Raw genomic sequence first — 26451 nt, 5'->3', positions numbered from 1 at the left:
CAGTCGGCTTCCACCACCTTCGACCGTAGGACACGCGCGCGCTCGTGCCTGTTCTCCCAGTCTCTTGCGCGAACGTCGTGAGAGCGCCGTTGTATCGTGCGTGCCGTTGTTGTTGTTATCTTGTGATCTCCGTGTGTTCTCTGTGGCTTCTCTTCCCATCCCTCCCCAAAAAAAGGAGCATAAAAAATCATCGAAACAAAAAGTAGGCAAAGAACTCGTTTTCTTGCAAGATCTTCTTTGGTGCGCGGAGTTTGAGCACTTACATCCGTTGTATCGTCGGGGCTTTGGTAAAGAGCGGTTTAACGACTAGTGTTTCCAGAATTTACACAAGTCAACACACTCTATAGTTGGCTATGACTTTGTTGTAAAACGCAGTAGCAACGCCGAATTCTAACAAGGAAACCATATACAGTGCCGCTTCCGGTGTTTGTTCCGTATTGTCGCGCGAAGTGACGAAGAAACAGCTCCAAACAACAGAATTAGAGCAGGCAGGCTTCCTCCGACCGCGTGTGAGCAGTGTAGCGTGGCCTGCTATAGATTGCAATAGGTGCTCAGTGTCCGGGTCGCGGGTTCTTCCGCGTGTCGTTTTCCTGTGGAGGAGTAATTTTCCGCGGCAGTGTGGCAGAGGCGCTCAGTCTTGCCGAGGGTGTCGATCGGAATTGAAGCCATTCGCGCTGCTACCCAAAACCCCCAAATCAAGTGAAGTGTTTGTGAAGCGTCTGTGAAAGAGTCGGTAAAACCAAAATGCGTGAGGAAGACCTCATTCTTGCCCGGGCGATCGTTGCCCAGCAACAGCAGCAGCAGCAGGATGTGTCGCCGGGTGCATCGCCTGCTCCGTTGCGCCGTACGCTGGTGACCAATCTGCAGGACAAGACGAAGCAGTTTCGGTAAGTTTCGGAGCATCATTTGCATATTGAAATGGGATTTTAGATTTAGGTTGCGGTGTGCTGTGTGCGCTGAAAGTGAAAGTGTTGATGTTTTGGAAATCTTAATCTCGGAATCGCATGGTTTCGCATTGCTGTGTTAATTTGCTCGGTCGGAATTTAAGTAGGGCATTCTCCGATTAGCCCAGATGATCGGCGGAAGCATTCAGATTAGAGTCGGAGATCAAGATCCCTTCCAAAATCTGGTTTTCGTAGACGTAACACAATTTCAGCAGCATACAAGCTGAGGCAACACATTCCAAGAAGCCGTATATTCCCATTATTCAAACAACCCCTCATAAACGGGGGCATAGGTAAAGGTTAATTAAAGCGCTTCCCTCGGAGCTCCGAGATCCGTGTGACCCGTCAGGCATCAGACCTAATGATCGCTGGTTGGAAGAATTAGTTTACTGCTGACGCCTTTGTTCGACATTCCCACTCGCCATTGTGTTGGGATATGGTTGTTGTAAAGATGCGTTTATACACGATCCGCTTCGATCACTGCCAGCTAAATTTCTTTACGACAACACCGATCCGGTGCGCTGCTCCACATCCGGTACATCATAATTAATCCGCGGTTCACGGTGTTCACCTTCATAAGCGGTTGGTTGGGAGGGGGGAATGTAAGCAATTCGGTCGTTTGGGATTTTTGGTGTCAAGCTCTCAAGTGGAATTGAAGTGCCTCAGCTAACACACTCCGCAATGAGCGGTTTCGCTCGTGTACTCGTTCTAGAATGTCAAGGATTTGACGGGCAGTGATCGTGAGAATAAATGCACTTCTTTTCCCCGGGTGTACTATCTTCAAGCTCTGGGAGGGAAGATCTGATGTGATCGCGCGTCGAGTCTGTCGGTCAACATGGGTTTTTAACTATTTTTATGTTTCGAGTTATAGACGTGCACCTAAGATCCTAGGTCCCGGCTAATCCCAAAACGTCCATGATCGTGAGGTTTCAGGCTGTTAGGCTCATTAGAATAATTATATGGAAATAAATTCGCTCTCACTGAGTGTGTCTGAATGTATCCCTCTCCTTTTTATTTAACCACATTCTGAACTGAAACCTCTGAAAAACCTTTCAACTATCGATCACGTTTTTATCATCGATCTCGCCCATCATGCACCCAAGTTGTCTTACTTTGTTCCAAGCTCTCCTCTCCTGCTCTGCTGACCTTTGTCTGTACTTCAAGAGTTGCTTAGGTAATTGTTTTTTTTTTGTGTGTGTAATACTTATCTCATCCCCGTGTCGATTTCCTTGCCAATGAAGCATAATTGACAGCAAATATCGACTGCAAACTGTCAATCGATCATATGAAAAGGCAATTTATGAGACTTGGCGATCGCGATCGCGGCTCATTAGATGCCGTTTTTGGCTCCACTTAGTGATCAATGATTTATGAGTTAAAAAGCAATGGGGAGGGAGGTAATGTGGCTGAGTGTGTGCCGTTTTTACATCTATTACTGCCAACAATTGGCATTGGGAAGTTCATTCAATACACAGTACTGCCTGGAGATTCATTCATACTGTTGGGTGAAGAAGAAAAAAAGAGTTGACCTCCTCTCGTACTGGGAAGTTGACAGCGGTGTTGGGGTGGCGTTTTTTTGTCACCCTCTTCTCCATTCATTCTGACATGCCAGCTTGAAGTAGAGCTAGGTTCGATGAGTGTTTGGGACTATTTTTACGCGCATTGTTATTCAAAGCAAGAAAGCTCATGTTCCGGATGGGGAATTCCAAGTCTCTCGTCTATTCTAGACTCCCAGTCTTGGTGTCTATAGTGAGCAGATTGCTTTTTTAAAAACGGTTACTCAATTGTTTCCTCCTCTGCTCGATCGGTAATTTTGCTTCGTAGAGTTAGAATTATTTTGGAACACTTGTGAAATACGGCATGACCTTTGGACGTCTGGCCGGGTGGATTAAAAGGCACTTCTGGTGGGGAAGCTGGCTTCGAGGGATTCGAGTGGCTATATTTATCTCACGTCCACAGCATCTCCCTCTCCAGCATGATCTCCAGCACATGATCGCACCATCTTGCACACCTGGGAGAGGTTCGGTCTTGGGACTACCTTGAAAAAGTTGAAGTCAGCATGTTGTTCAATATGTGGTTAGGGGAGTGTTTTTTTGTGTGTATGTGGTGCGTTGCCGTTTCTTTTGCACCCTACACTGGTTGGTGTGTCAACGTGTGTGTTTTTTTGCTAGCTCTTTCAACATACAAAAAACTCACACGACGTGAAGTGAGTCGAGTTGAAGGTGTGTTCGGGCGAGTTTTTGCTTAAAACCTGACGTACTCCAGCAATCGGACGAGATATTCGCGACGTGCGAGATACAGGATTGTCGCATGTTTTTTAACGCGTTTTTTTGCTACTATCACGTGTATGCTTTCAGCGGCCGCACAAGGTTAATGTTGTGTACGAAATGAGCCTTAAGACTAAATATGGTTCGTCGTGGCAGCGTGCAGGTCCGAATGGTGAGTGTACTGTGTTGGTGATGTTGGACCCTTCATTCATTGCTCGGTTCCTTTTACATTGGTTGAAATTGTGTTGCCCAACTAGGGCTGTAATTTCAGTTAATAATAAGTCATCAATCAGGAGGAAATTTATTAATTTTTAATTGGCACTCGCTGCTTGCGGACTGTAGCTGTCGTCTCGGTTATGATGAGTTGCTTCAAAATGAATCAAAATGATCGATTGAATTGTTTCTTTTTTTGGTGTTTTTTTGAAAGACAGTTTGAAAAAATAAAATTGTAAAAGAGAGACATTTTTGTTGAATTATGTCTTAATTTACATTCACGATTGTGTGTACTGTTTAACGATCGTTTACCTTATTCGGGTTGTTATGTTGTTATGGAATCGATGTACTTCTTTTGTATGGGTTTAAATTGGCCAAAATAACGTTCTAGACGACTTGTTCAATTCAAACATCCACCAATAGTATTCCAGTGTATGGTTTGCGAATCGGATGCGGCTCTTTTTTATTAATAAGTTTTAAAGAACCATCAACTCTTAAACAACATTGCGCAAATGGCTTTTCTAGTTATTTTTAAATAAAAAAAGTGCTAACTTTACCATTATTATTTGATTCAACACGTGTCATGTGTTGCGGTTGAAAAGCGATGTGAATAAACTCATTTTTCTATCACAATATTAATTGATTATAGAGTAGAAATAAGTTCTACTGTTAATTTATATCATCTAAAGTCCTTTTGTACCTTAAAACACTCCGAAATAGTGAGTAGTTTACAAAATCAACAATAATCGTATTTAACGGTCGAATATAACAAAACCGAGGTTTGAATTTCGCACGAGGACGTTTGACAATCCACGAACAAAAGGTGTAGAAGAGGTACGTCCATGCATGTTCACGGCAGCCATGTTGCTTGTTTTCAGTTTTTATTATTCGCTATTCTGCGATAATCTTAACAATAACATTGAAACAGAATAACGGAAAATAAAGAAACCAATGCCGTTTAAGTTCAACAAAAAATATAATACGCGAAGAGTGTTTGTTTTTAAATTCTCCTCATTGTTCCACCTCAGCTGCAGTAACCTTGGCCGGCCCAATTCGGCCGCTGTCAAAAAGCAGGGGGTCTTGCAGAACGCAGCACCAGAAAGGCAAAACATTGCGTAGAAACTGTGTGTAGTGGTAGTGTTTTGTTGGCAGCCAGCTTTCTTCGCCCAACTGTTTCAACCCCGTATTTCATTTCCACGACGAAGAAAGGTGGTTCCTGTGGCTCTGTGTGTTGGTGTGTGGCCATGCAGTTGCACATCGTGAATTTGCCGAGGTAGGAGGGTGGGGCAGTGTGTGCTCCCCACAGCAGCCGGCATTAGGATTGGGAAGGAAGGAAGGAAAAGGAGATGAAAATACGTTTTCCTCTCAAAAACGATCCCGCAAAAAACTCATCCAAAGGCAATGCTGTAGCTGTGGCCATCATCTGACCCGGCAGCCACATCCAAATCGTCCATCGTAATCATCATCACTGTGGTTACAATCTAGTGTGCGTGTGTGTGTGCTCTGTTTCTCTGTGTGTTAAGTGCACGCATTCGGTGCTAAAACTTTCACCGCATCCGCATTCTACCGTGGGGGTGGTTTACGACGGTGTGAGTGGCCGTGGTGTGACCGAAAGAGTTTGGTTCATTTGAGCCGTATGATCTGTGCTTCTTGTGTGTTGGGGCTGCCTGTGCGTGTGTTAAGCATCATTTGCATCTTAAGGTGTAGTGCATGCAATTATTGTCGGTCGGTTAAAATTGCAAGTGTGTGGATGCCGTGTTTGTGAGAGCCAGCATTAGATAATATGAGGATAGTACGACGATACTAGGGTTTTTTCCGTGTGTCTGTGTGTGTGTAGTTCCCAGCCGGGAATGGGTTGTGGAAAAGGTCCACGTGTTGACGCTTCATGCTCAAACCAGCCCAATCACGCCAAACTATGTGGAATTTGTGCTGCAGCTGATTCGGAACTTTGGTTCAACATTTTCTACACCTAAAACGCACACCCCTATACGCCCAGCGAGAGAAAGTTGATCCCATCCCCTCCCCATCACACACACACAAACATACGGTGCACAGCTGACAGAAAGGCAACCTGAAACGCCACAGAAACGTAGAAGGGAAGCAGCAAAAACAAAACAAAAACAAACTTTGCTGCTGCTGCTGCTGCTACTTCATCGCACATCATCATCATCATCGTCGTCGTCATCAGCATAATCATCATCGCCGTTTTATTTCGCCGCGAGATACATTTTCGAGTAAACAATATGCAACAACGGCGGCTGTGATTGTGCGTTGCTGTTCGTCTGCGACTATCTGTGTGTGTGTGCTGCCGATTTGGGAAGGAATCAACCTGGCCAGTGCCTGACCGACGACCCCCTGCCAGCCGGTCCTTGTGGGTTTAGTGCGCAACACCGTTTTGTTTTGCTCGATTTCGGGATTCTTCTACTGTTGCCGCTGCTGCTATCCGTGAAACGCGAAAGATGAACGGTAACGGATCGTGCACGACGCCGGAGGAGTCGGCGGAAACGCGCGAAGCACTGCATGAATGGTGAGCAACCTCCTCCACCCCTTCTGCTTCTAAATCCGTAACATAACAGATAAGGGAGATAACGAGTAGGAGGTAGATTAATTTCGAAAGGTGGTATAGTGTGAAGCGTAGAAAACAATTATTTTTGGGGGTCAAAGTTTGTTTTATATATTATTATTTTATTTTATTTTATTTTATCTTTAAATTATTAACAATGTGGACGCAATGATCTTACACGGATTGGAAATATTATAAGAAAAAACAACCCATGGTACTTGGCGTACATGGCGGGTGTCGATAAACACCGGAGGTGATTAGATTTTTCTATCAGAACCGTCGACACGCACGTCTGTATAAAGTCAGCGTGATCACATGGGTTGTAATGCCAACAAGACAATGAAGAGAGGGAAGAAACAACGCGAGAGGATTGCGACATAGGTTTACACAGAATATTAGCGAAATTTGTCAACTTGAAGCTAAATTCCAGAGGCGATCATGCTCATGAATGTATGCATTGGCGATGCCTTTTTGTAAGCCTATCGCTTCTCATACAGAAGTGAAATTTTAATAATTTTGTTTTAATTAATTTCATGTGTGTCCGGCTTGTGAGATAAATTCTCTATCCCCTTCACAATAGCAATCGATTAAAACACTATTTTTAGTGAGCAAACGCTTCCGGCTTCCGAAATGCGGCATTTTATATCCGCGTTCGAATTAATTTCGGTTCCGGCCGTTTGGCTTTTTTTGCTCCCCTTCCCCTGTTCGGTTCGGTAACCGGCTTTGTAGTGCGCTCAGCTGCATAGAATTCGTTGTTGCCACGGGGCGGGGGCTTTTGATTCATGTTCCGTGCGCTCCCAAACCCAATCCACATCCGGCGCATTGCACTTTGCGCGTGGTGCAGCAACTGCGGATGATGCTCCCGTTTCCCGTGCCTAATTTCCCCCGTTCACCGACGTGCCGGTATCATTAGCAATGGGAATTAGATGTAACACGAGCCGCGCGTAGTAAACGTGATGCAACCGAGCGCGTGTGTGTGTGTATATCGTTGTTATCGGTTACAGATACAGAGAAGAGAGGGAGTAAAATAACAAGTGATCACAATAAATTTACAGACCGATGCTTCACATTAGCCTGGTTCGTTGTTTGTTGTGCTTTTTTTCGTTCCAAAATCGTTCAACCACTGCAAAATAAATTGTTCCCCAGCAGCAGCAACAGCACGGGTGTGCAGTACCCGTACGTCGATTGCCCAACGTTGCTGAGCGCCACTGAGAGCGCGGTATGGGTTGGCGCCCGGTGGTACGTAACACTTGCGCGTATTATGTAGCCTTTGGGTGTTAAAAATAAATCATATTTTTGTGCCACTTGTTTGCGCGGGTGCTTGTGCGGGGGAGAGATGGGAGGGGCGATCCTTTAACGATCTTGTGTGGTGTACTTGTGATTGAAACAAATTAGCGATTTCCATCATCCGTGAAACCCGGTGAGCTCTGAACACATTTCATCATTGGCCACTGGATTGTCCCTCCCGAGCTGGTGGTATTTCTTTGGGCGCATCTCTAGTGTATGCACGATTACGCTGCACAAATTGCCCCCTTTCGTGGAAGTTGAACTCTTGTCGATGGCGCACGGTACGTGGGACACGTATATGGGAGGTTGGTGTATAAATAATAAATTATGCGAACTCATCCAGCGATTGGAATTGTTGGAATATAATTAGGTCAATCGATACACAGACAGTGTGAGGCATTCTCGTATCGGTGCCACTATTTCCTCTTCCAAGCAGTTTCTAGCATGCGTTGATTTTTACGGCCACAAATAGTGATTTGGAGGGAAATGGACTCTATTACCCGGTCACACGACAATGGATAACTTTGCCCTAGTGAGATGCATTCTTTATGTCGTTCATAGAGGTGTAACTATGGTATGATTTAGTAGACAAATGTCCAAAATGGTAAAATGTATCTATGTAGCGATAGGTAGAAAAATGTTTCGCCTTGAAATGGAGGACCACATCAACGTTTAAAATATAATTATTAATTAATAATTGTTATTTATTATTTTATACTATTAGTTTATTTTAGCCAGTTACAGAGTTCCTTGGTGCCTATTATGTAAGGTACACATCAAAGGAATCTGTTTCTTTACCAGTACCAGTCTTGAAACTGGTCCGGAATTCATAATGTGGAATTGATCATGAACCTGTACCGTTGATGGAATTGTTCTGGAACTGATACTAAATCCCATTCGGTCCTGGAAAGATTTCCAACCAATATCGGCCTTGGAATTGTTCCGGAAACCATACATTTTCTGGAGCTGATACTGAACCAAAATCGATTTTCTAACTGATACTGGATCCATACCTGGTCCTGGAACTGATACTGGATCTACGGCGGTCCTCTCTGTGTTCCTGAATACATGCCGTTTCTGGAATTTACCTAGAACGTATGTCGGCCCTGGAACTGATCCTGAAGTCCTAGTCAGTCAAGTCAAAGTCCTAGTTTTGATTCTGAACCCATGTTGGTCCTGAAATTAAATCCTTTTATATTGCAGTTGGAAAACTGTACCTGAATCTATCTCAATCATGGAACTAATCGTAACCCTATCGCGGTTAAGCAGCAACCGATACAGTAACGATGTCTTTAAAAGAAGTACTACTTCTTGTAGAAGAATTTGCTTATAGATCACAATTTTTATAATGATTTTACGTAAATTATTCTTCTGTAAAGCATTTCTATAAGAAGCGTTGCTTGAGATAAGATTTGAACCGATGACCTCTGATGCAGCGAGATGACGCTCTTTGCATCACACTGTGAGCTACCCGTAACGAAGCGCCGGTAAAACAGTAATATATATCACCATCTCTGGCTTCGATTTATCCCTAAGCGTGCGCTGCGCCAGTTTGCATTTGCATTCAAATGAGGCAGACGATAATTTTACGGTCGATAAAGCACGCTACCGTTCGATAATTCGCAGTAACTGTTTATTTTGCACCGCGCTTGGGAACTGTGTCGCGTTAACTGACCGGATCGATCAGTTAATTAAAGAAACAGTTCCCCGAACAAACTACAGGTGCCCTTATTACAACGAACGATTAATAATAGTACCGCTTTGCTTATGTTTCCACTGGCGTTTCGGCGTTCGCTTTGTTGTCACACAGCACCCAGCCAACGCTTCTGTGTTCTCATCTCATTTGCTGCGCAGATTGATTAAATACCGCACTGGTAATGCGGTATATTACTACGATCGGCAATGTAAACAATACACACATCATCAGGGATGCAGTTATCGTTTGGTCATGCTGTCCTCCGTGCCGTCCGAACGCTGTCGCCTGTCGGGTGGCATGATGCGTGGTTTCGCAAAGTACTGCTGATGCAAATGAAGTCAGATGTGTGTGGCGACGGTGATTCAACAGCTCCATGCTTGAACCAAACCGCAGGGCAATGGGACGCCATAACCACTACCGCCACAAGTGGCGGTGCGTTTTTGCACTAATCCACACGTGCATCGTGTCGTGTTGCGTTGTTAGTGTAGCGCACTGTGGCGGAATGATGTGGTGTGGAGTATTTTTTAGACACATTTTCCAAATCGTTAATATATCTGCAAGAAATCACTAACAGCGCTTAAAATGTTTGAAATACTGTTTCGAATTTTGGACCATCTATTGCTGCATGGTGCTTAGTGTGATGTCGCCGTGGCTCAACAATAGTGTAATGTACTCGGATGATGGACAAAACAACAAGCGGCGATGCTTTTGGAGAGAAGGGGTTGTAGTGTGACTGCGTGATTGATACCATTAATTGTGTACGAAGCGGGTTCGGGAAAGGGACGTGTGGGTGGGGTGGCCAGGGGGTCCGTCAGGGCGGTTGCTGTGGAGCCACCGGAGCAAACGGGTTGTACCTTTTGGCTGGCGTCACGCACTCACTCTAGCGCACGGGTTTCGGGGGCTTTCGTGTTAGTGTCTGTGTGTGCTGAGCGCCGCCACGACCACGAGACCGGGGCGCGCCTGGGTACATTATGCGGCCCGGTTTGTACGGGGTGTGTGAGTGGCAGTGTTTTTGCGCGCTTGTTTTTCTTTCATTTTCTGGCCGTAGTCGCCGCCAGCTGCCGCCGCCAGCTGCTGCCGCCGTTGCCGTGCAGCCCGCCGTAACGACATTACCGACATCAGGCGAACGCAGCCAGCCGATCATCGCAGTCATCGCGAGATCGTTCCACGGAAAGGGTGCTCGCGCCGTACTACGCTCGCGGAGAGAGAAAAGCCGCTGCCTGGTGTTGTTGGTGGTTGCTGTGCTGTGCTGTGTGCCATGCTGTGTTTGGCATGGGTGATATCGCGAGTGAAGTGCGAAATATTGTGTCTCGGGGTTTGGGATTTATGAGTGATCCGATGGAAGTATGTATGAGGAGGAAGTTTTGGTGACAGCAAGCGTGACTAGTTTCTGAAAGTGATTGTGTGTGACTGCGTTAGAGTGACTGCGATGTGTAATTGAGTTAAGCTATCAGATGTGATGAGACACTAGGAAGTTGATGAATTTACTGGAGAAGTTCCAATGAAGAATATGACAGTTAGCTCGTGGGATGTTCTCAATCAATCTCATAGACTCATGACATTTGTGGCGCATTTTGAACATGACAGTTGTGGCGCAACCCAACTGAAGCTGCTGTGGGACTCCTCTGTTGTTAAGTCATCTAGCCCCCAACTAGGTTGGTGGTTGATAAGCTGATAAGGTTTGAGCAACGAAATGTGTGCGTGTTCGCCAAAAACCTGACCTCCGAGTCGACGGCCCAATACCAAAACAACTTCGGCACCCGTTTATGTAAGCCGACAGAGGAGTGTAGCATGGCGCGGCTTGTTATACACCGTGGTGGCCTAGATCCGAAAAATTCCAACTCCAACAACGCGTCCCGGGACGTTGGGTCTTGGAGTTGGAGGGTTAGAGCAGGGACGATTTAGGTGGTACGGTCTTACGCGAATTTTTCCATCCGACCAGCTGAGTTCGTTGACACACGTTAAATGGGGACGTCAGTTGTGAGTGTTTTGAAATTACCGCATTCTCTCTCTCTCCCTACGAAAACCATGTTCCCAGACGACCATGTTTTGCTCTGGAGTGCTGGGCAAGGTGCTGGGGCTGCATGACGACATGCAGAACCTTTCAAAACCTGGATCAATAGAAATGTGGGTTATCAGTTTGTTTTGTGTTTTGTGCGACACTATTACCCGGCTAGACACCTTCCACTGGCACTATTTATAGCATTCTAATGGATGAGTTTGAATTCCGGTTGGGTTTAATGGAGTTCCGCGTTTTTTGGGAGACGACGAAGTATGACGTCACGGTGAAATTCCTGAGCTCACTCGCCGCTACCTGCCAACTCACGGGTCCCACGTGGAATGTGTAACGGAGGCGACACCGAACGTACATACCGCACATTCCTGCACGCTTTCCCAGACGACGACGACGACGATGATGATGATGACGTCGAAACCGGACCGAACGACCGGAGTCGTCAGAGTTTACCCTCCGGGCGGGCGAGCAGGCTGCGTTTGGTGGGTTCTTCATTGGACGTGGTCGGGCAGATCTTGAAGTGATGGTTTTTAACGGGGTCGCTCTGGATGGATGGTCGGTTGGACTTTTTCTTTCAATAGAAAAGGCCAAACCAGTGCGGGGCCAAAAGGATTCGGTGGCGTGGTGGCCAGCCGGCGGTGGTATTTGGTTTGGTGGGAGGGCTTTATTGCAAGTGGTTACGCAAAAACACAGCCGTCGGTCGAGAGTGAGAGCGGCGGCTTTGGCCCCATTTTGGTGGGGTTGTTGTTTCTGTTTTGGTTTCTTTTGGTTGTTGTGCATGTGTGGCGCCATTTGTATCTTGTTTTGGCGTGGATGAAACTATATCGCATCGCGCTCGGTTACAGTTCTTGCTGCAATTGAACTTTTGGGGGCGGTTTGCGTATGAGAGTGAGCAGAGAAAGCCGTCCGTATTTACAAAACAAGCTGAGCTCTGAAGTGTTTTTTTTTTACAAGCCAAACTTACATTGAGTTGAAGAGCAAAAATATTCCTTTTTTGTTACAATTGGTTAGCAATTTGTAGCTCTTGACTGTTAAAGGCATCTTTTATTTCAACATTTAATTGCTGTTGTTTTTACTTTGTTTTATTGTGTATGATAGACACTAATTGTACACAGAATGCCGCGTAGTACGAAAATGCAATTAGATGGTCTTATTTATGGCATTTTCTGCGATGCAAAGGAATGTTGATAGGGGGTACACGGTGAAACGTTGAGGAATTAAGCGTTTTTCTGATTTATGGGACCTGTAGGTAGGACAAAAAAGAGAACATTCATCTCTCTTGGTTCATTCATCCTTGGCCAAGAGATGTTTTCTGTTGTGGGGATTACCGTTGCCTTTGCTATTGGATACACAACTTAAGGCAACAGATCATCATCAAACAACCAACAAAGGGAGCTGGATGTATGATATAAAGATTTATTTCATTGAGTAATCGTCCAGCGACTAAACAACACTGAAACTTCATAAGAATTAAGTTTTCCATAAAATAACACAATATTTTCTACATGAATGAAATATGGACCGTTTTTCCTGTTAGTCGTTGATCGTTGGTGTGTGCTTAAAGCCCGTCATTGTTACATCATGCAACAAAGGCAATTAACTGTCACACTTCAGCCTATTCAGCGTTCAGTCCAGATTCTTCTAAATTATAATGGTCGAACAATTTTAATTGCGTCGAATTGTTTTTCTGGACGACAGACCGCCTGTAGCGAACTCTGTCTGCTAACTAGCACTACTACCTCTCCTGCTCGGTACTGCCGTTCGACAGCTAATTTAAGTGCTATGTGTGTATATTATCACAAATTACACCACCGCATAATGTGCTGCCGGCGTGTGTTGTAATAGGAGGAAGCAGGATTTGTACTTTAAATACAGTCCTGGCGGGTTTTGGAACGCGTATTGCATGGTCACGGGGACCGACCGAAGCACTGTGTGTCATTAGCTGACTGTGAGAAATTGTGGGCTTCCTTTTATCTGTAGATGGCAGGCAATGTGGCTTACAATTGCCTTGAATGCTTTTGAAAACAGAGATCGATTGGAGTTAGAGTTTGTTGAAGCAGGTTCTTCACAAGCACTAGGTGAACTCCATTTCGGTTTGGAATTCTATAGCGAAATAATGCCACACGATGATGATGTGTACAACCTTCAGATTTTCCTCTTGCGATGAAGCCCTCACACGAAGCGAGATAAAAACAGAACAAAACAAATTAATGAGCAAAATCAACCTCCAACAAACACTTCTTCCGCTCTTTGGGGCCCGGATCTCCGGACCTCCGGGCAGGCAGCAGTGTGTCAATGCGGTTCGCGAGTGTCACGGTTAAGCGAGTGCCTGCCGGTGGGGCCACGGACTCATGCGCTGGGTGCGATGTTCAAGGCCACACGACGGGCGCGTTGATTGCATTTGTGTGTGTGTGTGTGTTTACGTGCTGATTGATCGTTCGTCCAACCGATCATCCGATCGTCATCACGGCGACGGTGCGCATCATGGCCTTCTTACCCGTCAGCTCCACGGGCCTTGAGGTGGTGGCTTTCGAGTGGCTAATAGAATCTTGCGGTTCCGCTGTTCGATTGGATCGCGATGCCAGCGCAAAGGGTGTGACAATGCCGGCGCGAGAGCACGAGAGGAAGTGGATAGTAGTTTCTATTGGTTTGTGCTAGTTGACGGTGGTACAAACACAGACATGAAAAATAGGTGTCGGTTTGTAAATGGTGGTCGATTGTTGTCGGTTCACCTTCCAGTGCTTTTGATGATCGTACGAGCAACGACGGTAGCGGACGGAGGGTTCGGTTTGGTTAAGTTTTACGTAATGTGGCGAGGCCTTTTTGTCTGCCCTTGGCTAAGCGCAGGGGTCCGCTTGAAGAGGCTCAAACATTACCAGACCCTCCCGAACATCTTTGCCGGCTTTGGTAGAAAGTTACTTTCAAAGCCTCGCGCGTTGCCTGCGACCTTTGATCGAGCGAGCGCGCGCGATCGCGAGACGATCGTTGTTTGCTCCAGCCAGCAGACACCGGGCAGGGCACCTTGGCAATGTGGATTGAACTGGAATTGGTTGGAGTTGCCTAAGTAAACACGCTCCCTTTCGCTGGCAGCTCTCGGTTTGTTGCTTATAGTTTCCTAGAAATGTTTGTGACAAGTTTGTGTAATGATTTCTTGGAGATTTGTTTATGCTTCTGTACGCAATAGTCAACGCTAATGGTGCTTAAGGGTTTGTCCAAGTAATTGTTTGATTTTACACTATTTGAGCAAGGCGTAGAACCGGCAAATGCTCAGCTAACAACTTATCATGTGTCAACAACTGATAATGAGGTCCCAAAATTCGTTTGATTTAAAAAATAAACACCAATAAACGTTGTTTGCTTTGTATATTACCAGAAGATTGAACCTTAGATCAAGATCAGACGTTCGTTCTAGGCAAATTTTCGCACCATCACTCTTTGGAAAAGACATCTGCTCGATTCGAGCCTTTCAAAACGGAGGGTTTTGTTGATTAATGGCTCTAACAAGAGATAGAGAGGAAGCATTCAGCCTTTCTAATGCCATTCTACTTCAGGAAATTGGAATGGGTTCTGCCCACACATCTTGGTTGCATTAAGCAGAAAATCGTTCTTTGTTCTTGTAGAGGAGCTGGGAGTTAGCAAACAATTTCAAAAGCTCCGAAATGTACCATAAAGCAATTCTAATGGTTGACCAAACCCAACGAAACCTTCAACCGCTTCGATTGGGTGGGTAACACCACCACAAAGGTAGACCGCGCATAGGAGGTCATTGTGCCCCTTGTGTGGTGCTAATGCGATACCGAATTCGGCTGACCTTCCTGCTCTGCGTGTGGATTTGTTGTGTGGGCGCTGAGCCGCACCAAACCGGTAGCGAACTGCTGGTGTATTTTGCCGTAACTTCGTAGGTAGGGTTCAGGATAGCCACAAGGTGTGAGTGTTTCGCTTTGCTCTGATCTGTTGGGTAAAAATTTGTTTGCAAATTGAATCAATTCCCCAAGATGTGATGCCCAAATCATTTGGTTCAATGTCAGCATGGTGGTGGGGTTCGTTGTGGCGCAGTTACATGCGTCGTTCGATCACAACACTGCTCGACATCTTTCACACACAGCATCGGGGCAATCACACGATCACGATCGACGCCGATTTGTAATCTCTCTTTCGTAGGCAAACCTCCAATAACACTTGATCGTTGCTGCTGATTGCTGCTGATGTAACAATGTGTCGTTTTTTTCGTGCACGACACCAGACACAGATAGCGGGCCTGGAAGTCACGTCAAGGTGTATGCCAGGGCCACACGATGCTCCAGTCCGCTTTGCATGCTGCTTGATCGTGCACCGCACTCACACACACACTCCGTGTGAGGTGGAATGTCACGCAAGGTCAGAAACGGTTGAAAGATCCTGCTACTGCTGCTGCTGGTGGTGGTTGTGCGGGTGTGCACTCTTGAGGTTTCGTAGAATCTGTACGAGAGGTGCATGGAATTTGATTAAGCGATAGACGACGCTCTACTTTGCTTGGAGTTTGTATTCTTTGAAGTCATCGTGAGGATGCTCTTTTTATAGCTTAGAGCACTCCAGACAACCATAAGTTGTGCCACTGACAAGTGGGTGACAGTTCCGTCATCAATCAAACGGGGGGAATGCGGCCTCCGTCACACTATGCGGGGGCAGTCCTGACTCTTATCGTACATACAGAAGGAGAGAGCGCCAGCGTCTTATCAGTGGCCAGTTGTGCGTGTGGATGACTTGGGTTATTTTTTGTGCGGACTTATTGCGCCTTTGTGTGTGCTGGGCTGGAGGGAAATGAGGTGATAACAAATCCCGAACAGTGACGTAACGTTGATCTGGTTCGCGGGTTTCAATTGATTCGATTAGCGAGTGGTCTGGCCAGTTCGAAATCAGCTCATGAGCGGAGAGGATGTAGTGGCTTCTTCGGTTTTACCAGTTCGTCGTCTCGTAATGAATTAGTCGTCCGTTGTGCGTTCTTGCTGTGTTTTTTAGTGTGTGTGCTTTCCTAACCCAAGCGTCTCTTCGCTCTATCCGTTTCAGTGAGCGTACTTACGACCCCGGTGCGGTGTTCCTCCCTGAGCTTGACTCGAATTAATAAGACTGTTTGACTGCCGAAGCACAGAACCCCCAGCAAGGCATAAGGGGCCGTTTTCAGTGTGTGTGTGTGTGTTTGTTAGTGGTTCTTTGTTTGCAATTCTATTTGCAAACCGTGCGGCCAATGTGCGGCGTGTTTCAATCGGCATTCAGAGTCCGGTGATTACCCCGCCGTGTTGTTGATCCCCGAGCTCCGTTATTATGCTCCAAACCAAAGACCACAGTGTGTATATGTGTGTGCGTGCGAATGGGCACCCGTTTTTTTCTAATGGCCGATATGAAGTGTGAGTGAGTGTACGCGGTGCGAAATCATCAACTGTGTATCAAAGCAAAAGAATAGCGCTTTCGGTGGTAACTTGGTGAAGCGTTCCACAAGCGCTCCGTATCTGCAGTAACGCTTCGACGGCCCACAGTATGGCCTACCTTTCCGATGTAGATCTTGCAACGCTACACCAGTCACGCCTCGAGGAGCGCGTACAGTATCGGCTGTCGGCGCTGTGGACGCACGGAGCGGAATCGGGCCGGGATTATCAGCGATCGTTACCAGCAGTGTCATCATCCGCGTCATCGTCGAGCACGTCATTAACAATGTTTGGTGATCGTGAAGCGGCAAAGCTTAGGGCCGTTAAGGTCCCAACCACGACCACTACAGGCAGCAGCAGTAGCAACGGCACTGTGAACGGTGCGAAGCACCCGAGTGCTAGTGATATAGTGAACAATAACGTGGCGGAGCGGTGTCTACTAGAACCGATCGGACCTACCTTGGGCAGATCGGTCCCCAAGGCTTCGATGGAACGACCGTACCATCAGCAGCAGCAGCTGCAGCAGCAATACAACTTTAGCGGTCATGTGATACGTCCTAGGATTAGAAGTAGTAACAGCATGTCCAGCAGCAGCTCGACTGCATCCAACTATCATCATCATCACCAGCAGCCGCATCATCACGCAAGCAGTAGCGGAGGAGGCAAACACGTGGAATGGAGCGATGACGACCATCTGCACGACGACGGCTACTTCTCGTCCGACACACGCCGAAGAAGGTCCGGCACATGGCCGTAAGTGGAGTTGCGCAGTAAACACACAGCTTAGCCCTTACTTATACGCCCCGTTGAAAACGTTGTTGTTGAGGTTGAGGTGTGGGAGCTTTATTTAGATCCGGATCAGGAAGATCACTGTACGAAACTGATCAATAGCGATATCTTGATGTTTTGGGCACCTTCTGCAGGAAGTCATGCCGGGTCAACCTTATCAACGCCAATAGTCAACTTCAATCGAACCGTTGTTGATGCGATTGGATCACACTTTTGCCCCGAATAACCTCCCCCCCCCCCCCCCCCCCCCGCTTGCAAATAGATTAATTCCAGTTCAGGCAAGGGTCGGTATCGAAAGGGTTCGGAAGCTTCCCGGACGTGTCGGGCCTATGTTTGCTTTTTTACCCAGCAGCTGTTGTGGTGGTGGGAAGGTTCCTTTGGACTAGATGTCACCGGGAACTTCTGGAAGCTTAAAACAAAGAAGCGAAACGACGATAATGACATGGATGGACACTCTGGGGTTGGCGCCAATGTGCACCCGTTGTGACGTCCGCACCGAACGGCGGGGGTTAGTTGCGAACGGTTTATCGTACCGATAAGGTTGTGACGGCATGTTGTACTCTGTTTAAGTGCCTTTTACTACCCCATTGAGGTGAGTGCGTTCGCTTTGGGGAATGTTTTGGGATCAGGCAAGTGAAGTGGATTTTCTATAACTTTGGGAATAATCAGAATTTTGAATCAGTTTTGATCGCTCGATGAGTCAGCGATAGAAAAGATCTCGCTTAGATGTTGGAATTTCCGGGATTCCCTATTTGCAAACCTGTTTCTGAAAAGTGATCTTCTAGCCAGACAATGAACAGACAGTTTTCGCATAAAGTTATCAGTGCGAAATCTTATCTTCTATCTTATGTATTGTCTTTGGGAATTGCTGAATGTTTTAAAAGTACAAATAGTTGTGCCCAGCAGTACGTTGTCGATAGTTCTGTTTGGTCAGCGTGTAGAGAGGTAGAGTAGCCGTTGTACGTCTACTAATTCTGAAGTCATCGTTGCTGCAAGTGACGGGCATGACTTGACACATTCATCAGTGTGTGTGCATTCGATTTTTTCGTCTAAAGTGGATTGTTTCTAAATCGAACTGTGATGGATTGTGTAGTTTGCGCGCTCTGGAATGAGTGATGGACACAGCTAGTTAATTATTAGTTGAAAACGTACTAATTGTACATGCATTTGCACGACAATTTCTCACTGCACGAAACGTGAGGATTTATTAATTAAGTGCATGGCTCGTCAAACTCTGGTGTCAGGTGTTTGTGTGTGTGTGTGTGTGAAGTATCATTGCATGTTAAAATAAGGGGAAAGGGAATTGTGTTTATCGACGAGAAGCCTCGCTCGTTCTTGTCAGCCTGTATTTCAAGGTGGCTGCCCAACCAGCGTGAACTTCTTGTGCGCAAAAAGGTGCGCAACGAAAAGCAAGCAAAAAAAAGGGAAAGTCTGTCCCTCCCAGTGGTTCGTGTGTGTGTGTGTCTGGGCAGAGGTTCGGCCTCAATCCGTTCGGTTGGACGCGCCACTACGACAAGTTTAATGTTTCGGTTGCCTTTTCAATGTGTACACAAAGTACAGGGAGAGTTATATGAAACACTATTTTTATATTATAACATTATTGTTACAATGTATTATTATTTCCCTTTTTACTATTTTTAGCTTAAATTGATGGTCATATATTTTTGTGCCATTATTTTATTAGTTTTACCCGCTTTGATAGAACCACCCTGTAGTCGGCGCCGGTTTGAGGGGCACTACAGCATCTTTTCGGTGTCCGGTCGTCCCTGACAGTGCGATCTTGTGAAGTGTGTCCCCAGGCTGAGATGGAAGTGGGGACGATTAAATTATGTCCGATCGATCCGGTCGGGCGGACGCCGAACACGCGCAGACACACAGACACACGTTTACCGTCATTTTAACCTGCTTCTTCTGCGCCTGCCCTCCGTTCGGGGCCCAGTGCTTCCCAGACGGCTCGACGCACTGTCTGGCACTGTGTGTTGGAAGAGAGAGAAACACCCACGACTTATTTTACACAAGTCACTTGAACGGTTATGGACATTTAGGGGTTTAAAGTCTATTCGAACATAACGAGCCCTTCATTTGTATTGGTGATAAATCGTTTGAGTGTTTGAGTAATATTTTATTTTTACCAATTTGTGACATATGACACATCGGATCGGATGAGATGGCAAAAATCTAACAAACAACTTAGTATCGCACACCTGACACCTGGAAAGGCAGTCGCAGCATCAACGCAGGGCCGCACGATCACACTGTGCCTGTGCGTTTGTGTGTGCACGCGATCGTGCAGCCCATATCTCTGTGTGTGTTGGTGTGACCGTGTGTACTGATTACTTCGGACTCGGTCTCGGGCTGGGTTTTGATCCTTCGATCCGCGCGCGATCGCTCGGTATCCGACCGTGCGCATGTGCGATCGTGCGTCAGTAGTCGCGCGAGGAGACACGCGAGTTGTGGTGTGTCCAGCAGATGCCGTGTGTATGCATGTGGCGTTCGCTTCTTAGTGCATAGCAGGCAGGCAGACAGGCAGGGAGGGTGTGTTAGTGTGTGTGTGTGTGTGTGTTTCATTTAGAGTTTCGATTCGGTGCGATAGGATATTTGGGGTGTCTGCTCTTTTAAGGTGTTTGTTACGTTTTACGGTTCATTACAGTGGACTTGAAGCACAACAAGAATTGTGAAATACAAGTTATAGTTGATCATCTATTCACGGCGTGCGGTAGTGCTGCTGCAGTGCAATAGCAAAAAGAAGGCCCTTTTGCTAACCCAGAATAAACGATGGCCGAAATGCACGAAAACGATGATTTTATGGCCGATCTGGTGCGGTTCAATCATCACCCGTCGGCGCATCATCACCATCACCAGAATCACCACAATCACCTTCACCATATGTTTGGTAGTAGCGGTCATCAGCAGCAGCAGCAAAACAACCATCGCCACCACCAGAGTAATGGTGCGGGCGGTGGCTACTCCCCGTCGGCCGAGGACGATATTCCAGCGGATGAAGATCAGCTGCTCCTGTGGCGCCCGAAGAGGTCAGTTTGGTTCCGTGAACGGGAACCACCGTACGCGGTACAGAGATGGAGGAGCGTTCAAGGATGCTTCACGCTGCCTTCCCCGAGCTCCTCTCCGTGTGCTGTGAGAATATGCCTTTTTTGGACATTTTTCTGCGATCGAAGGCACCAGACAAGGTGGCAAGTGGATTGTCGAGCCGTGTCAGCTATTACGTCAAGCGTTCTGAGCGTGGTGGAATTTGCTTTCTGAACGCTGGGTGTTACAAGGCTATGACGCAAAAGTGTGCGCACACTGGAGAACCGTGTCCTAAGCGGCTGAAAGGGGAAAGGGAGAAAAAAATCACGCCAAACGTCGCCGTTCGTTGACGTTAAGTCTTTAAGCGGGGGCTCGCTGGAAGGGCGCTGAAACGGATTGAGAGGTTGTGTTTTTTCTCCAATGATTTCGCTCCGTCTTTCAACGACGAGGGGCGCGCGTTAGGGACAGGGCAGGACAACCGTTTGGCCAGATGGTCTCTCATGGGTTCTGTTTCCTTTTTGTTTTTTTTTTTTCTGTGAGCGGAACGATCGAACTGGAAAAGAAGCCCCGCTTGATGATGAGACGTTCGCGAGATCATCGCGCACGGCTGAGAAGATTGCGAGAAAAGAGACGGCGAAAGAGAAAAAAACGCACTTGAAGCAAAGGGTGAGACTGGAAGACGGAGGGAGGGCGCAAAACTTGTCCGCCCTGACAATTTCACTAATCGTTTCGATTGGGGGTAAAATAATGACCCCACCGGCTCTCCGAAGGTGGCACAGTCTCCTCGACTCGGCTGTGGCTGTTTGCCCATGTGGGTGCACTCTCTTGTGGCTCGGTGGGGGAAGCTGTAAGGTTGCTGGCAGTGGAAAGGAAACCGCGAGGGGGATGTTGAGCTGTGCGCCTGCGGGGAGATTGTCGCTGGTCAGGGTTGCTTTTTTTATATTTAAAACGATAAGCGTAACAAACAATAATAATTAAGTTCAATTAATGTTTCGCTGATTTAATTTCTCGCTCCACTTTGCGTTACTCAATTACAGGAGAATGAATTGAATTTTTGTCCATTAATTAATTACAACAGTGCATGATTATGATGTTTAAGAGACATATTTATAATAATTATGTCTTTTTTGCTCTGTTGTTGCCGTTGATTTGTTGAGGTTTATTATTGCACACTTGACATGTTTTGTATATCAACTCGTTATGTGCGCCAACAGTTCTCAGTGAATGCATCAACACTGCAATCGCCTGGCCCGTGTTCGTGTGTTCTTGAACGGCGTTTAGGTGTGTGGCCTGTAACAAAGTAACTAAGGAAGTAAACAGTAACGGGTTAAGCAGGAGGAAATGAGCAAGGCTGATGTATGTTGGTGTTGCTTTGGCGAACCGATCGATAAGACATCGCATGGGTGGAACGTAGATTAAGTTTCCTATAACTCTTTGTCTGTCTGAGCATCTGATTGTGCATCATTTTCTGGTCGTTGATTTCATTTGCAACAAAGCGCAACGGACGTTTTAAAATTTAAACATTTTATTCTTTGTTCTCTTAAATTGTTTTATACATAAGCACATCACCAAAACAAAACCCCCGCCTGAAAGTATGCAATCGTCTTACATCTCACAAATTCTGTCTTTTCAGGCGCACGCGAAGTTTGAATGCACCGTCCCCGTTTCAACAATTTGGACCATGCGGTCGGATCATGAAAAACTCGGCGATGGTGATGTGAGTAATCAATCCCTCCTTATTCAAAGGTTATCTGCTTACTGACATGTTTCTTTCGCCCCCTCCCTAAATTGCAGGCAAATACAGGACCCAGCGAGCCAGCGGTTAACGTGGTACAAGCCGCCGCTCGCCGTGCTGGTGATTAAGAAGGTGCGCGACTCGAAGGTGCTGCAGCCGTTCGTGCAGCTGGTCGAGTGGCTGATTCACGAGAAGCACATGGTCGTGTGGGTGGAGGCGGCCATCCTCGACGATGCGCTGCTGACGGGCGACAAGCGCTTCACGAAGCTGCAGGACAAGCTGATCACGTTCAAGGACGGGCGGGACGATCTGACCGACAAGATCGATTTCATCATCTGTCTCGGCGGCGACGGGACGCTGCTGTACGCGTCGCTGCTGTTCCAGAAGTCCGTCCCGCCGGTCATGGCATTCCATCTCGGGTCGCTCGGCTTCCTCACCCCGTTCCAGTTCGACAACTTCCAGGAGCAGGTGACGAACGTGCTGGAGGGGCACGCGGCCCTCACGCTGCGCAGCCGGCTGCGGTGTATCATCGTGCGCAAGGACAAGACGGAGCAGGAAATCTCCACCTTTAAATCGTCTCAGGATCCGTCGACGAACATACTGGTAGGTGTGAAATAGCGAATGGTCGTTTTTGGCTTTCTTTAAACGAAAAAAAAAATAAACTAATTTGTTTCTTTTTTTCTGTCCTCTTTCAGGTGTTAAATGAAGTGGTCATAGATCGGGGCCTGTCGTCTTATTTGAGCAACATCGACCTGTTTCTGGACGGCAAGCACATCACCTCGGTGCAGGGCGACGGGCTGATCGTGTCGACGCCGACCGGCAGTACGGCCTATTCCGCTGCCGCCGGTGCCTCGATGATACATCCGTCAGTGCCCGCCATACTGGTGACGCCGATCTGTCCGCATTCGCTCAGCTTCCGGCCCATCGTACTGCCAGCGGGTGTGGAGCTAAAGGTGTGTTAAGTGTACCAATGTTTTTAAGGGCCATTTTCCCCTATCTAATTGATTTATTCTCTCTTTCTCGCTTAGATTGCAATCTCACCGGACAGCAGAAACAGCTCTTGGGTGTCGTTTGATGGTCGAAATCGTCAGGAGCTACTGCACGGTGACAGGTAAGCGCGTTCTGCATGACACTGTCTCCAAGTTGCGCCCCGTTTCATTAAGTCCTTTATTTTCTATTTTCCATTGTAGCCTTCACGTCACCACCTCGATCTACCCGGTGCCAAGCATATGCGCTCAGGATCAGATTGCCGATTGGTTCGACTCGCTCGCCGAATGTCTGCACTGGAACGTGCGCAAGCGGCAGAAGTGTCTGGACGAGCTGTCCGACCTGACCGGTTCCGGCACGGAAGACAGCGCCATCGACGACATCGTGCGCGGTATCGAGAACCTCGAAAACTAAAGCATTGTCCGTGGAAACGGTCTAAAGCAGCGGGCGAACAAAAGCGCAGCTGTTTAGGGGGGAGACAACTCCGTACTCTGCGACTAACCAATTTGTCGGACGGAATGAAGAAAGGCGTACAAAGTGATCCGAACATAATAAGCAATCGAAAGTAGCGAACCAGGCAGCCAGGTATGTGTGTGTGTGTGTTTGTAGCTCCTTCATGTATTAAGGAGGGCAGGTAGCAAGGAAACAGGAACGTCATCGCAGATCTCATGCAGTGATGTAGAAATGCGTGTGGTAGTAGGGGTCGACTATTGTTTGTTTTTATGTTGATTTTTCGTATGGACAGCTTTGAGGACTTCAAAGCTGTATGTTAGTGAGTATGCAATAACATAACAAGTGTGTGTGTGCTTGTGGTTTTAGTGAAGGAGATTGAATCTTTCGCAATAGACAGCGCCGTAATGTTGTTGTAAGGTGTGTCTACATGTGTAAATGTTGGCTTGTCTGCAGAATTGATTAGATTTTTTTCTTTTTTTATTTAACAAAGGTTTGTGTTTCACACCGTTGCGTGTTCACTGTTTGGGAAAAGCGAGGGATATTCGTAGTGTTGGCCAGAGGGAAAATGGCGCTCTAGATGGTGCGGAAAGCGTAGCCTCCAGTTTGTTTAGTGTCGGTGTTTTTTTTTGTTCTGTTAAGTTTTGTGATGCTCTCAAGGAGAGCGCAACCGAAGGCAACATGCTTCAACAATAGTGTTTAAGAGGGAAGTTATTTGAAGTAAAGCAGCGCTGTGTTTTTAAAAAAACCACATGCAAATCAATAGCAAATGGAAAATTTAATCAAAATCAGAAGAAAATCGTCCTTGAAACCAGCTCAATCCGTCAATCGCTGTCCGCTCTGTCTGTTGCAAAGGCACAAATAGGAAGCAGTTACCGTTGTTCACACAACAGACGGAGCGGACAGAGAGGATATACAAGCAAAATAAGGCCGGGAAGGTATAGTGATGCTGGTTAAAGGAGAAAAAAGAAGAAGAAAAAAACAATGTTTTGTAGTGATAAACCAAATTTTAATGAAACTGCAACAGGCTTCAGTTCTCGTTTTGTTTGACCGTACTTTCGTTTCCAGCGTAGGAGGACCGGAATGGGATAGACGTAGATATTATTATGGATGGCAGTGTTTCGTGATTAATGGCAAATAGAACAGGGGAGGGGGCATGGTAATAAATAGCAAAAAAATAGGGAACTAAACTACCAGACAAGTGGGCAAAGTGTGTGTGTGTGTGTATGTGTGCTGTATACAACAGTGTAACATTGCCGAGGTTCGCAGCAAGCAAGCAAATGTAAGATTCGATCAAGGAGCGCTACTGGATAGTGGGAAGGGAGGGGGGGGGATTAAGCGTGGAATAAAATTCGTGCTGATCCCTAGAGGAAATTTATATAAAACCGTGTGGATGTAGAGAAAAAAAGACAAAAAAAGTGAACAGAAGGAAAAATATATAAGTATACTATTTAATAAACGCGAATATAAGGTGTATTATCGCGAAAAGTGCGTAGAATAAATCCGAACAGGCAGAGATAAATAATACGATACGAAGTTAAGGCCTTATAGTGGTTAATGGAGCTTCTCATTATAATAGCATTTTTAAAAGCGTCGTTAAACCATTCCAGACCTACTCTTGTCATGATTGTTCGATGAATTTCGTGAATGATGTTATTCAATTTTAATTTCAATTGTTTGATCCAATTCCACGCGAAACAGAAACGTTTGACGCATTTTCACTACAAAACACGGGTTACGGGGGTACGTTTACTGTTGTTCTCGTCCTTCTCCATTTTATGCTAAGCACGTTTTTATACTCGCCGCGAGGGTCAGTAATTGAATAAACAATTGCTTGCATTATTCACCCCCCCCGCTTGCTGATGCTTGTGCTTGATTTTGTGGCTTTCTCGTACGTGGAAAGGATGAAATGTGGACACACTGCGCCACTGTTAACTGAAAGGGGAAACGGTTGCGAGAAAAAGTGTGCACCACGAGGGTTTCATTTTATGGCAAAAGCTCAGGTATTTTTGCATGCTAAAATCGAAACCAAATCGAAAAGGTTTGATGAAGGCGTTTTTGTTTTGTTTTGCCGTAATCATTCGCTTCTCTGGTTTGACGCGTTTGAGGCGTTGATACGCACGACCGACCTACCACCCTCAGCCTCAGCCCGGAATGATGCGTACAGGTTTTCGTCGAATGACGTCACAGCGTTTATGTTAGCCGCTAGTACGTTTACCGGGCTGCGTGTCTGCGTGTCGAAATTGTCCTTTTATCTTACGGTTGTATTGGTGACATTGCGGGGGGGTTCACATCTGCTAAGAAAAAGGAGGCTTGCCGTTGTACAGCAGGATCCTGCGTTGACGCTTTCGAACCATTGGATAGAATGAGATGGAAGGTTCAGGAATACCACCCCAGAACCGCACTCAAAACAATACAAAGAGAGATGCGTAATAACCCATACAGACACACACACACACATGGACATATCAGAACGGAAGCTGTGTGTGGGGAAAGCTTTTATCTCTCTCCCTTTCGCAGCATCGTTGCGTAGTGTGGCATGTGGTTTTGGTCGGGCGAGAAAAACGTCTACACCGGCAACACCGGTTGCACCGGGCGGGATGAAAATCGATGAAGGGAGCAAGGGCTTTACTGCTCGATTTTTCCCACGCTCTGTTCACCTGCCTGGGATGCTGCGGGGAAATTGTTGGCAGCCGTGTGTTTTCCTACCTGCTGCCCTTTTCCCATACCTGTGCGTGTGAGTGATGAGCTTTACATGGCGGCACGCGTTAAGCTGCGGATGATAATGCGGACATTTCATTTGGCATTGGCATGTTACATCGGATATCACCAGGGCTTTGCATTCTCGTAGACTTTGTGTTGAGCTGCTGTTTTCCACCAGAAAAAAAACTTGCCCCACAATCGTTCTTCGTGTACGAGAAGGTGGAGCAAGGGACAAAACTTTCGAGTACTTTAATTGAAATAATTTGATTAGGCTCACTCGCCGTAGCGTCGATCCCCAAAAGCCTCCGAGGGACCCGAGGACAGCAAGGCATATCTTTCGGCCGTCAGCATGCAGAACAGCGTAACGACTCACT

General features: G+C 46.6%; 1 protein-coding gene across 7 annotated transcripts; it reads left to right on the top strand.

Annotated features, from left to right (window-relative positions):
* Positions 1-24850, top strand: LOC120955473 (NAD kinase-like). 7 transcript variants are annotated; one of them, XM_049609585.1, is made up of 7 exons: positions 4507-5951; positions 16031-17139; positions 21836-21919; positions 21997-22540; positions 22633-22890; positions 22966-23048; positions 23128-24850. In XM_049609585.1, exons 2-7 carry the CDS (start codon positions 16499-16501, stop codon positions 23336-23338), a joined length of 1821 nt encoding a protein of 606 aa, XP_049465542.1. In that variant the 5' UTR covers positions 4507-5951; positions 16031-16498; the 3' UTR covers positions 23339-24850. The 7 variants fall into 7 exon arrangements, with proteins under 7 accessions (XP_040232301.2, XP_049465542.1, XP_049465545.1 ...); XM_040376366.2 differs by lacking the exon at positions 4507-5951 and adding an exon at positions 10101-10314; XM_049609586.1 differs by lacking the exon at positions 4507-5951 and adding an exon at positions 15647-15958.
* The last annotated feature ends 1601 nt before the right edge of the window (positions 24851-26451 follow it).

Source organism: Anopheles coluzzii, chromosome 3 (genome assembly GCF_943734685.1).
Source record: "Anopheles coluzzii chromosome 3, AcolN3, whole genome shotgun sequence".
Taxonomy (NCBI): domain Eukaryota; kingdom Metazoa; phylum Arthropoda; class Insecta; order Diptera; family Culicidae; genus Anopheles; species Anopheles coluzzii.
Note: the sequence above shows the minus strand (reverse complement) of the source record. Positions and strands in the feature narration are given on the sequence as shown.